Raw genomic sequence first — 14472 nt, forward strand, 5'->3', positions numbered from 1 at the left:
AGTTGAAGTGAATGTCAAAAGAAAATATAAAAAAAAAGAGTTTTCACTTTCCAGTAATATAAAATTTCATGAAACTAAGAGCCAAACAAAAGTTAGAACCACTGCAGAAGAACCCTTACCACTACTAGAAGTAAAAGTTGGAATTATAGTCTAGAAGATCCATCTTTTAACATAATTAAATCAGAATATGATACAAAATGATAATAGTGAAATTACACTGTACACACACACACACAGAAGTGGTTACTCACAAACCTTGAGGTGTTCAGGGAGAGGCAAACGCAGGCCCGTAAATACTGTAGCTTAGATGCACGTGGGGTAACAAAAGGAGCCTGAGATTGTTAGGGTAAAACTAAGATCCTGCAAATGGAGGATATGCCAGGGTAATTTTTTTCATAGCTTCTAGCTTTCACAATTAACATTGCAATGAAATTTTACCTGGAGGCATAGACGTGTTGGTTGTAAACAGGTAAAGGAGTGCCAATTTGAATGATAAAATAAATGCAACAAAGACCTTAAAAAGTGTAAGGCGTTTTTATTCTTCAAACTCCTGATATGGCTTAATAATAAAATTTGTATTCATTAAGAAATTTAAGCAGGATAAAAAATTATTATAAAATATGAAAACAGAGCACCCAAAATCACCTTGGAGACTTGTAACAGAAGATAGAGCTTCCCAAATCACCTTGGAGATTTATAACAGATCACCATCATAGCACACAGTTTCGATATCTAAGAGAATCATGACTAGATTGGATAAAATATGTTTCTTGGTGTTGGCAGAAGATTTATGGTTGCCTAAACTCTCTCTCTAAGAGCTTTTGGTATTTCTTCAACATACTAATGGTGAAATGTTTTACAGTGCGTGAGACAAAATGTGTTTTATAAGAAAGTATTTTTGATTATGCTTGTTGGAAAAGTGTTGGTTTCATGAACTAAAAGGATATCAATCTATGGTGGAGTGTAATTAACTACAGGATGAACTAGGATATCTTTGAGATTTCTATTTTCCGGGAAGGAAACGACAACAATCTTTAGGAAAAAATGTTTTAAATGATTGTTGAGTTAGATTAAATAGAAATATTTTTTTAGAATAAGTGAGACGTCCTTGAGTTTGAAGTGACATCACGAAACAAGAGGAATTCTGTTTTTTTTTCTCTTTAGAAGTGTTTAAGAGTAGTTTTTGTTTAAGATTCGGCTAGTGTTGTTACAATTTCATCTACTCACATCAATGTCTTGGTAACCTCATTTTATTATCGTTTGTTTTAGAGCCTTTGTGTGTTTTAGTAACTGCTTTCATCACTACATTTTTTTTTTACTGCAGGGGTGGCAGCTTTTGTAGTGAAGATATTGTTGTCTTGAGTAAGAAAGCACACTATGCTTCAGACCAATACTGTGTCTAAACATGTAGTGTGTTCTCCCAGAAATAAATTACGTAAATATACATATAAATCATTGTCTACCAGATTATGATCTGTCAGTTGTTTTACTGGCTTAATCAGTATGAAAATAGCCGTCATTTAACTAGACAGTAACGTCAAGAAGGAATTACATGGATAGGGTAGTAATCAAGTTCAAACTTTATAAAAATTGGTATAAAAGTTTTCAAGTTACTCGTCTTCATCTATCAAAATGATGAAAATGTGATTAAAGTAGCGTTTTTAAATACGAGCTTTTAGAGTGCTTTTCTGTCACAGCTGAGTCCCATTATTACATTAAATATGTTATTAAAGACAGGAGCCATCTTGGTGCCCATGACAGTACCATTTATCTGATTGGAATATTCCTTGGTAAATACAAAATTATTTAAGAATAAAACCAGTCTGGCTGGATTTAAAAATGTTTCGATACTTGAGTGGATTGGATAAATCTGGAACAGCTTTAAGAATTCTTTATCTTTCATCATGTAGAACGTTTATAGGAAGAAAGTATTAGTACAATGCAGGTAACAGTCACTTGTAATTATCTCTGAGCTTTTTAATACAGTTTAGTAACTATTTTATTTCTAATCTAATTTTTATTTTTAAATTTTAACGTCATTATGTTTATTTTAATTATTTTCTTTCGTTGTTATTAAGAACAAAGCTAAACAATGGGCTATATGTGCTGTGCTCAGGTATCGAAACCCGGTTTTTTAGTGTTATAAGCATTCATACTTATAGCTTATAGCTAAGCCACTGGGGGCAATATTTTAATTATCTTTCCATAACCCTTTTATGATAATTTGTATTATAAATATTTTTTGTGAAATTATTAGTTTTTTATGTTAATTAAAATGTCTTTCTAATCTTTATACTTTTTATCCTATGCTACTTCAGTATAATTTTTACTTTTGAACTTGACCTCCGGTGGGTCAGGGTCAGAAGTAAGTTATGGTCTTTCAATGCTAAAATCCGGATTTCGATTCCCTCAGGTGGATAGACATCAGATAGGTCCTTGTGTAGTTTTGCGCTAGAACAACTTCTGTACTTTTCTTTGTTTTAAATTATTCCTGCCCTGTATGGCCAAGTGGTTGGGGCGCAATCTACGAGTCGCGGGTTTGAACCCCCGTCTCACCGACCATGCTGGTCCTTTCAGCCGTGGGAGTGTTATAATGTTATGGTCAACCCCACTATTCGTTGGTAAAAGAGTAGCACAAGAGTTGGAGGGGTGGGTGGTAATGACTAGCTGCCTTCCCTCTAGTATTACACTGCTAAATTAGGGACGGCTATAGCAGATAGCCATCACTAAGCTTTTAACGAAATTCATAACAAACAAACAACAAATTATTTCTCTAGTTCTCTCCTCCTCTTACTAACCATCAGACTTCTCTATTCCTGTCTTTTGGTACACTGACAATCAGTCACACCTATAACTTTCGTAGTGAAGGTCAAGTTAAATACTTTATCTTACAGACACTTGGTGTCACTTCAATAAGTTTCATAACTTACGTTTACTAGTTACTCTCGATCAATCTATAACTTTCGTAGTGAAGGTCAAGTTAAATACTTTATCTTACAGACACTTGGTGTCACTTCAATAAGTTTCATAACTTACGTTTACTAGTTACTCTCGATCAATCTGAGACAATGAATATGACTTAAGTGCTAAAACAGCTGGCAATAACTGCATTTTTCAAGATACACCGTTTATTCTGTACAGTCTTCTTTTTACATTATTATTTCTTGGTTACACATCGTATATTTACTTTTTTCACTTCTTCAGCCCTCTGCTGTAATCGTTCTTATGTTAAATGAGATCTGAAGAAGTAAAAAGGCAAATCCATCAAACGCCATCATGTAAAAGGAAATGAAAAAATAAGACTTTCAGTTTGTAGGCTTATAACACTAAGAACTGGGCTTCTACACCCGTCGTGGCAGAGCACAAATAGCTCACTGTGTAGCTTTGTGCTTAACAACAAACAAACCCTTTATATTTGAAATTAACATGGCCTACTCCACCTTCCGAAAAAAATAAAATAAAAAAACGTTTTAAGCAACAGTTTTTTTACACGTTTTATACTACTATGGCACGAGAATTGCTGAAAAGTACATAACTCCAGTCATTCGGAATATAGATTTAATCAGTTCAGGGTCATTAATGTTGTTGGTGTGCATCAATCAGCCACTTCACATGTGCTGGTTTTTGTCACATCCGGGACATCTCTTAGCACATGTAAATGGATCTTCAGTGTGTCCGCCTACTATCTTTTTTCTTTTAGCGGACTCAAAAACGTAATGACTTTCTTGGAATACATTTAAAGTGCTGGGATATTTTATTGGAAGATATTGAAAGTTCTGGGATATTTTGTTGGAAGATATTGAAAGTGCTGAGATATTTTGTTGTGAAATATTGAAAGTGCTGGAATATTTTGTTGGAAGATATTGAAAGTGCTGGGATATTTTATTGGAAGATATTGAAAGTGCTGAGATATTTTGTTGTGAAATATTGAAAGAGTTGGGATATTTTGAGGAAGATATTGAAAGTGCTGGAATATTTTGTTGGAAGATATTGAAAGTGCTGGGATATTTTATTGGAAGATATTGAAAGTGCTGAGATATTTTGTTGTGAAATATTGAAAATGCTGGGATATTTTGTTGGAAAATATTGAAGTGCTGGGATATTTTGTTGGAAGATATTGAAAGTGCTGGGATATTTTGTTGGAAAATATTGAAAGTGCTGGGATATTTTGTTGGAAGATATTGAAAGTGCTGGGATATTTTGTTGGAAAATATTGAAAGTGCTGGGATATTTTGCTGTAAAATATTGAAAGTGCTGGGATATTTTGTTGGAAAATATTGAATGTGCTGGGATATTTTGTTGTGAGATATTGAAAGTGCTGGAATATGTTGCAGTGATAAGGAATAAAGTGCGAAATAATAAGATCGGACGTCAGTTTTCAAGTATTGTAAACGGACAAATTTACCATGAGATTAAACTTCTTTTAACAAGCAAAGGTAAATTAAGGAAAATGTGTCATGTATGTATTTAACATAGTGTTGATGTGAACGTGCTTTGTAGTCACAATGAAAAAAACCTATACACTAGATAGTATAACCCAATTATACATGTTGATCAAAGTGTAGATTAAACTGGACCTTTCTTGACGTAGACTTCGAAATTAAACGATTTTCGGAATACTAAGTTTATTTATTACGTATTTATTTAGTAACTATATAACGAGTATCACATATATATTTAGTAACTAGGGAAAGAGTATCACGTATATGTTTAGTAACTAAGGGATGAGTATCACATATATATTTAGTAACTAAGGAATGAGTATCACGTATATATTTAGTAACTAGGGAAAGAGTATCACGTAAATATTTAGTAACTAGGGAAAGACTATCTCGTATATATTAAGTAACTAGGGAAAGAGTATCACGTATGTATTTAGTAACTAGGGAAAGAGTATTACGTATGTATTTAGTAACTATGGAAAGAGTATCACCTATATATTTAGTAACTAGGGAAAGGATATCATTAATATGTTTGTGGTATCCAAATTTAGATAACTGTTTTCATTTCTACACATGTCGACAACGGTAATAAGCATAATATATATACAATACTGTCCACACACAGATGAATATGGTCCTTGCATATGTCCTATGTAAAGCCAATATTTTAAAGAGGCAACTATTACGTCATATTACTAGACATATTATCTAATTTACTTTAAAAACTTTTATCGTCCTGAAAAGGACGCTTATTTCATTCTCTATATAATTTAACTTACCATTTCACTTGAGAAACAATGAGGTCCCGCAAGTCTTTATCTACCATAAAGGTACCTATACTGATCTATAAATGTCTTGCTTGAGAGACAAATGAAGTCTTACGAGTCGTCTGTTCCTACAACAAATGTGCCTATACTGATCTATACAGGTTTTTCTGTACTTACATACTGGTCTCTACATTGGTCTGTGAATATGAGGAGAAACAATGTATGCAGCCATTTCATTAATCTTCAAACCGAATGTGTGATATTTATATTTTATGTTGCAGTGTGTTATCATTATGCAACACTTCTGACTAATGTTACAATTTTTTGACTTAAAATAACTTTAAAGCCGACTTTTATAATTTCCTTTTGTTTTAATTTAATATTTTCTTGAGCAGGACTTCAGGAATTCCGACAGACTATCAGTAGGTTTCACGAGAAGAATGATGGTTTCACAGTTGATCCTGATAACATAGTTGTTGCACCAGGAAGTAAAGAAGTTATCTACCATATTCTGACAGCGTTCTCTGGAGGTAAGTTCTGCTGTTATACTGAATTCTCTGCGTAAATAATGAATAAATATTTCTTATATGAGCATACATATGGCAATTGGACATGAAAGTTACTTGCATTCGGTGATAAGATTCAGAATAAATCTGAATAATTATGTTTAAACATTTATTGTTTTAAAACTATTGCGTTTCGTTGAAAGTTAACTTACGCTTACAAAGTTATTTTCATCTATTTCAGAATGTTTAAAGGTTGTGAGTTTTTGTAGGAGTTAAGTGTTGTAAAGCTTTTTTTCTAGATTTATGTACGAAAAGGATTATTTGTACATAAATAAGCTCATTCGAAAACTTTTAAACATCACTTTCTTTTACTGAACGTCACCCAGTCAATGCCATAAATCTAATATAAAGTAGTAGCCTATGTTTCTTAATGTAACCGTTTCCAGACATCTGTATTGTTGTTTTGCCAGGAGGAAGTTGAATATAACATAATGTGTGTGTGGCCTTAATGCCTCCAAAGTTTAGGGGAGCTGTAAGAGAGAAAAAATGTGGTCAACCATTACCAAAATCTAAAAACAGTAATACCATTTCGAAATTGTTTACGAGTACAGATATGGTACATTACAATGAAAATGAAAACAAGTCAGAATATAGACAATATATTGCGAGGAAATAAAGGTTTACAAGATACCAAGAGAAATAATTTTATGCCTAACGTAGGACTAACTTAAATAGAATCTATATGCATTTATCACAGCAATCATATAGCTTATCAAATTACATTTCTAAATATGCAAAGTTTGATGATAACCAATAAAAAAGTAATGCTCTAACATTTCTCACAAAACAATCATTTGGGAAAGTTGAACTTATCCTGTAACTAATAAGTCGAATGCTGTCATGCACAATCCAATCACTTCTGAGAGGAGTGAGCATATTATTTCTACTTTTTGTAATATTTAAGAGTTAAATTACATTTCATTCTTTTATAAAAGAACGTCGTATTTTATTTGTGTCAATATGAGCATGAGGGCATTCAATAAAAATTACCTTAAAGAGGTTACAATTGAAATATCGATAATAATTTTTATACATCGTTTTACAATAATGTATATTTTAAATTTATTTTGGTTTATAGAATTATTTAAAATCTTCTTTACTGGTTATTATGTTTGTACAATGTTCTCTATATATTTTCGGATCGAGCATGGCCTGATTGTAAGCGTACCGGACTATCGATGTGAGGGTTCAGGTTCGTGTCTCGTTGACGAAAAATCTCACTTTGTACTTTGGGACAATGAGTGCATTGTTATAGAGACAGTTAAATTACAAATTTCGATTACAGTAGCCCAAAAGCTGACGATGGATGATGTTGACTAGTTGCCTTCCTTCTAGTGCATCATGGCGATAGTTGCTGTTGACTAGTTACATTCCTTCTAGTCCATCATGGCGATGGTTGCTGTTGACTAGCTGCCTTCCCTCCCATCTGTCGGCTCAAAATTAAGGATGACTTGAGCAAGAGATTTTTGTGTAGCTTTGCTCACCAAACCTGTCTTTATTTATCAACTGTTAAGTTTATTTTTATTATTGAATATATATCTTATTATTTAAATGTAAATGTAAATTAAATTATTCTATAACTTAAAACGTCTTGAGGTTTCTTTTGGAATAGTTGTTTTAACGTGTATCTGAGTGACGTAGACAATGTTGATTACTCAGTCTTAAGACTTTTATGTTTTTTTGCTACAGAAACAACAATACTTGGAAACGAAGTTCGGTCAGCTAAATGTAAATAAATTCAACCTAAAAATAGTAAAAGGCTTATATTACATTTAAATAAAGTGTTTCAAGGACCTTCAAAGATATACTTTGGCTGGATGAATTGTCCATAACGGAAAAAAAAAACACTTATTATGTTTTGCAATTACATGGAATAATATTGGTCTGTTCATATTAACTTAACAATACAAATTCAAGAGGGACTTTGATTAATTCATATAACAATTATCCAGTTTCCATCTTATTTTCATCTCGGTACATTAAACTATACCTACCCAAAATATGGCTAATTCCATTCAGGGAATGTAACTTGTTTATTTTGCAGATATACTAACTTAGTATATTTCCGAAGGATCCCAAACTAAGACAGATTTCCGAACTTAGTCTGTACAAAATATTTCCTGACTTACTTTGTTCAATGTATTTCCTAACTTAGTTTGTTCAACATATTTCCTAATTTACTTTGTTCAACACATTTCCTATTTTACTTTGTTTATTAGCTCTTAGTTTACTCTGCTGGTTTCATAATTTAGTCTTTTCAACAGTTTTCTTAATTCTCAGTTTATTCTATACAATTCGTAACTTTGTTGAACATAATTCATAATTAATTTTTTCAACAGATTTCATAACTTAGTTTGTTCAACAAATTTATTAGCTCTCAGTTTATTTTGTAAATTTCCAAAATTAGTTTGTTCAATAGATTTCTTAGTTCTCAGTTTATTCTACAAATTTCCTAACTTAGTTTGACCAACAGATTTTCTAACTTAGTTTGTTCAACAGTTTTCTTAGGTCTCAATTTATTCTTCAGATTTCTTAACTTAGATTGTTCAACAGATTTCTTAACTCAGTTTTCAACAGTTTTCTTAGGTCCCGGTTTACCCTGTAAATTTCTTAACTTAGATTGTTCAACAGATTTCTTAACTCAGTTTTCAACAGTTTTCTTAGGTCCCGATTTACCCTGTAGATTTCTTAACTTAGCTTGTTCAAGAGACTCATTAGCTCTTGGTTTGTTCAAGAGATTTTCTAACGTTGCTCAATTCGATTTTCTAGCTCTTAGTTTGTTCAACAGATTTCCTGTCCTTGAGTTTATTCTACAGATTTCCTATCTTTAAGTTTATTTTACAGATTTCCTATCTTTAAGTTTATTCTACAGATTTCCTAACTTTTTATTTTATTTTACAGATTTCCTATCTTTAAGTTTATTTTACAGATTTCCTATCTTTAAGTTTATTTTACAGATTTCCTATCTTTAAGTTTATTCTTCAGATTTCCTAACTTAGTTTGTTCAAAAGATTCCTTAGCTCTCATTTAATTCTACAGATTTTCTAATTTAGTTTGTTCAATATATTTCTTAGCTCTCAGTTTATTCTGCAGATTCACTAACTTTGTTTGTTTAACAGGTTTACTAAATTAGTTTTTCACCTGATTTTTAACTTTGTGTCAGACAGATTTCTTAGCTCATAGTTTGTTTAAGAATTTTTTCTAACTTAGATTGTTCAACAGATTTCCTACTTAGTCTGTTCAACAGGTTTCCTAAATTAGTGTCTTCACCTGATTTCTTAACTTAGTTCGTTCAACAATTTTCTTACGTCTGAGTTTATTCTGCAAATTTTCTAACTTAGTTTGTTTAATATATTTCTTTGCTGTCCGTTTTTTCTGCAGGTTTACAGATTTTCTAACTTAACTTGTAAACCGATTTTCTAGCTCTTTGTTTGTTCAACTTATTATCTAATTTAGTTTGTTGAACAAAATTATAAATTTGTTTTTCAACAGATTTCCTCTCCATAAGTTTATTCTACAGATTTCTTAACTTACTTTAACATATTTCTTAGCTCTCAATTTATTCTGCAACTTTCCTAACATAGTTTGTTCAACAGATTTCGTAATTTATTTTGTTCAGTAGATTTCCTAATTACATTGTGCAATAGACGTCATGGTGTAGTTTGTTCAACAGATATCCTAATTACATTTTTCAATAGACACAATTCATTCATAGCCCTAAGTTTACGCTGCAGATTTCCTAGCTTAATTTTTCAACAAACTCCATAAATTACCCTATTCAACAGATTTCCTGACTCGGTTTGTTCAATATACTTCTTAACTCTCAGATTATTTTCCAGATTTCATAAATTAGTTTGTTCAACAAATTTCCCAACTTAGTTTGTCCTACCGATTTCCTAGCTCTTAGTTTGTTCAAGATATTATATAACTTAGTTTGTTCGACAGATTTCCTAAATATGTTTGTTCAACAATTTTCTTAACTCTCAGTTTATTCTACAAATTTCCTAACTTAGTTAGATAACATATTTTTATGTCTGAATTATTCTGCAAATTTCCTTATTTAGTAGTTTGTTCAACAGCTTTCCAAACTTAGTTTGTTAAATTTATTTTTTAAGCTCTTAGTTTATTCTGCAGATTACTTAACTTTGTTTGTTCAAAAGGTTTCATAAATTAGTTTTGTGACCTGATTTTTTAACTTAGTTTTGAACAGATTTTTTAGCTCATAGTTTGTTTAAGAGATTTTCTAACTTAGATTGTTCAACAGATTTCCTACTTAGTTTGTTCAACAGGTTTCCTAAATTAGTGTCTTCACCTGATTTCTTAACTTAGTTCGTTCAACAATTTTCTTACGTCTGAGTTTATTCTGCACATTTTCTAACTTAGTTTGTTCAACAGATTTCTTAAGTCTCAGTTCATTGTGCAAATTTCCTAACTTAGTTTGTTCAACAGATTTTCTAGTTCTCTGTTTATTCTGAAGATTTACTAAGATAGTTTGTTAAACTTATTTCATAGCTCTGAATTTATTCTGCAAATTTCTTATGTTAGTTTGTTCAAAAGATTTCCGAACTAAGTTTGCTAAAGAGATTTCCGAACTTAGTTTGCTAAAGAGATTCCTTAGCTCTTAGTTTATTCAACAGATTTCCTAACTTGAACAAATTTCTTATCTCTTAGTTTGTTTAACCGTTTTTCTCGCTCTTAGTTTGTTTAACCGTTTTTCTCGCTCTTAGTTTGTTCAACAGATTATATAACTTAGTTTGTTCAAGAGATTTCCTAACTTAGTTTGTCCGACCTGTTTTATAGTTCTTAGTTCGTTCAAAAAATGTCCTTACTTTGTTTGTTCAACAGATTTCTAAGCCCTCTGTATATTCTACAGATTTTCTAACTTAGTTTGTTCAATAGATGTAGTATCATTAATAGTATTTTATATATTTTCTTACTTTTGTTCAAACGATTTCCTAACTCAGTTTATTCAATAAATGACTTAGCTCTTACTTAGTTCAGCTGATTTACTAATTTTGTTTGTTCAACGGGAATCCTAAATTAGTTTCTCAACAGATTTCTTAGCTCATAGCTTGTTCAATAGATTTTTTAACTTAGTTTGTTCAACCGATTTCCTAACTTTAGTTCAGTCAACAGATTTCTTAGCTCTCGATTTATTTTGCATATTTTATAATTTAGTTTGTTCAAGAGCTTTCTTAGCTCTGAGTTTAATCTGCAGAATTACCAACTTAGTTTGTTCAACAGACTTCTTAACTTAGTTTGTTTGATAGATTTCGTTGCTCTCCGTTTATTCTGCAGGTTTTACAGATTTTCTAACTTAACTTGTAAACCGATTTTCTAGTTTTTTATTTGTTCAACTAATTATCTAATTTAGTTTGTTGAACAAAAATTTAAAATTTGTTTTTCAAAAGATTTTCTCTCCCTAAGTTTATTCTACAGATTTCCTAACTTGCTTTAACAGATTTCTTAGCTCTCGGTTTATTCTGCAAATTTCCTAATGTAGTTTCAAAAAATTTCTTAAGTTAATTTGTTCAACAGATTTCCTAATTTAGTTTGTTCAACAGATATCCTACTTAAATTGTTCAATAGACTTTTGACGTAATTTGTTCAACATGATTCTTAGCCCTAAGTTTGTTTGATAGACTTCTTCCTAACTTAGTTTGTTTAACAGATTTCCTAACTTACTTTAATAAATTTCTTAGCTCTCTGTTTATTCTACAGATTTCTTAACTTACTTTAATAGATTTCTTAGCTCTCTGTTTATTCTACAGATTTCCTAACTTGCTTTAACAGATTTCTTAGCTCTCAGTTTATTCTGCAAATTTCCTAAGTAGTTTTCCAACAAATTTCCTAATTTAATTTGTTCAACAGATTTCCTACTTAAATTGTTCAGTAAACTTCTTGACACACTTTGTTCAACAGGATTCTTAGCCCTAAGATTGTTCAATAGACTTCTTGACGCAGTTTGTTCAACAGGATTCTTAGCCCTAAGATTGTTCGATAGACTTCTTCCCAACTTAGTTTATTTAGCAGATTTCTTTGTTCTCCATTTATTCTACAAGTGTTACCAACTTAGTTTGCTCAACAGATTTTCTAACTTAATTTGAAATAAGATTTTCCACTGATTATCAAATTTAGTTTGTTAACATTATTCTACAGATTTCCTAACTTACTTTAACAGATTTCTTAGATCTCAGTTTATTCTGTAACTTTCTCTACTTAGTTTGTTTAACATATTATTAACTCTGAATTTATTCTGCAAATTTTCTAACGTAGTTTGGTCAATAAAATTTCCTTAAGTAGTTTTCAACAGATTTCCTAATTACATTGTTAAACCTAAGTTTACGCTGCAGATTTTGTAGCTTAGTTTCAAGAAACTTCATAAATTAGCTTGTTCAACAGATTCCCTGACTTGGTTTGTACAACCGATATTTTAGCTACTTATTTGTTCAACATATTACCTAATTCAGTTTGTTAAAGAAATTTCCTATTCTACAGATTTCATAGTGTTACAACAGCGGAGGTCACGTGACTCTGGTAACACGTCATGAGATTCTCGAATGATCGTGACTTTTGCTGGCAGCTCTGGTCTTTTCCAGGCGTCCTCTATTTTACTATATAAACCCGGTAAATAATTGCAGATAGACAGATATAGAGACAAATAATTGAGTCAAGTGAGCGGTAGTGACGGTAATATAAAGTGTGTGTTTTGTTATCGAGATTGCAAACGTATTGACTGTGGAAATTAAGTGTATTGCAAAGTTGAATTGAGAAAAATAAAGTAGTTTTAGTTAAGAAAGGACTTGTATCACTGAAGTTTCTCGGAAAGAACTTCTACGGGAAATTAACAAACGACCAGATATTCAACAATTTGGTGTCAGAAGTGGGATAAAAAAAGGATGGAAACGAGAAGTGACAAATCAAACTACAGCTTAGCAGATTTGATGGCAGCAATACAAGAACAGCAAAAGAAACAAGAAGAGAGATTACAGCAGTTGTTGGAGGAAAAGAAAAGAAAAAAGAAGAGAGATTACAGCAGTTGTTGGACGAAAAAGAAAAGAAACAAGAAGAACGAGAAAAGAAACAAGAAGAGAGATTACAACAGTTGTTGGAGGAAAAAGAAATGAAAAAGAATATAGATTACAGCAGTTGTTGGACGAAAAAGAAAAGAAACAAGACGAGAGACAACAGCAGTGGGAAGAAAACATGCAACAGTGCCAGCTCGAACAGCAAAATAAACAAGAGAGATTACACCAGTGGTTGGAGGAGAAAGAAACTAAACAAGAAGAGAGATTACAGTAGTGGCAACTGGAACAAGAAAGGAAACAGGAGGAAAGTCTACAACAGTTACAGGAAAGTCAACAACAGTGGCAAGAAGTACAAATGGAAAACATTAGTAAATTTCAAAATGAATTAAATACATTAAAGGATGATTTACTGTCTTTTATGCAAGGAGGATATATTAGCCGTGGATGTAATCAGATAACAGGTAGCCCCTTCCAGACCCTGAAGCTAAACCCTAATGCAGACATCTTCAGTCCTGTCAGAAGTCACATTCCAGACATGAGTGTCAGCAATAGGGGTGATGTAGTACGAAGGAAGCCACAGGAATTCAAGGGGAGGCTCCGTGGGAAGCATATAGAGCACAATTTGAGCTCCTGGCAGAAATGAATGGTTGGACAGAGGAGCAGAAAGCAATGTATCTGGCAACGAGCCTGAAGGAACAACCACTGCAAATACTTGGACAGTTGTCAGAAGACGACAGGCACAATTATAGAGCACTGGTAGCTGCTCCAGAACTCAGGTATGAAACCCAAAATAAGTCTGAAGTCTACAGGGCTAGGTTTAGGACTAGAGTCTGTGCTAAAGGAGAGATCCTGCAAGAGCTGGCACAGGACTTGGAAAGTATGCCACACAAGGCCTACCCAACTGCACCACCCAATATCCTCAAGCTGTTGCTGAGATATCAGTTTGTAGACGCCTTAGACAGTCCACAACTGAAGAAAGAAGTGAAGCCAGCACACCCCTCTACTATACAAGATGCAATGGCCAGAACTCTTGAATTCGAATCCTACGTTACGTCCAGCACAGAGGTACCAAGGTTGGTACAATCATCAGGACTCAAGGCCAGAAAAGGGCAGCTTTCAGAGAATTTTGAGGGGCTTTGCTGGCACTGTAACAAACCTGGGCACAAGAGAGCTCAATGCCGGCAACTTCAACACAGGGAAGATGCTATGGCAGGAAAGACCGTTACCCAGAAAGGTTGTTGGAACTGTGGAGAGCATATGAGGAGCCAGTGTAAGAAGAATACTACCAATAAGTCAACCTCAGAGAAACCAGTAGTGGGTGGTGTTGAGGGACGCCCATCAAACCCCATTGTGAAAGTCCCAACAGCTAAGTGTAAAATGGCAAGCACGCGTAGTGTCTACGTGACAGGCAACATTGTCATAGATTCTTGTGAGTATCAAGGTGCTTGATCACAAACGAGTACCAGAAGCCATACAGAAACTCTGTGGTATGACAGGACATTATGCAAGGTTGTGAGGACCAGTGTGGGTAACTATTGAGCTCATGGGCATAAAGTACAGACAGAAAGTATACTTAGCTGACATTGAAGACCAATGCATACTATGGTTGGACTAATTAATACCTAGGAAGTGTGTAGTTAACTTCGATAAAATGACGTTTAGGAACAAC

General features: G+C 32.8%; 1 protein-coding gene across 1 annotated transcript in view; it reads left to right on the forward strand.

The window, feature by feature from the left end:
- The window catches only part of LOC106461950 (asparagine--oxo-acid transaminase-like), a 55328-nt gene that overhangs the window by 8385 nt on the left and 32471 nt on the right, over window positions 1–14472 (forward strand). Inside the window, exon 2 of the mRNA XM_022389051.1 lies at window positions 5605–5739. Coding sequence (XP_022244759.1) covers window positions 5605–5739 — 135 coding nt within the window. The remainder of the gene's footprint in view (window positions 1–5604; window positions 5740–14472) is intronic.

The sequence above is a fragment of the Limulus polyphemus genome, unplaced genomic scaffold, assembly GCF_000517525.1.
Source record: "Limulus polyphemus unplaced genomic scaffold, Limulus_polyphemus-2.1.2 Scaffold1064, whole genome shotgun sequence".
Lineage (NCBI taxonomy): Eukaryota > Metazoa > Arthropoda > Merostomata > Xiphosura > Limulidae > Limulus > Limulus polyphemus.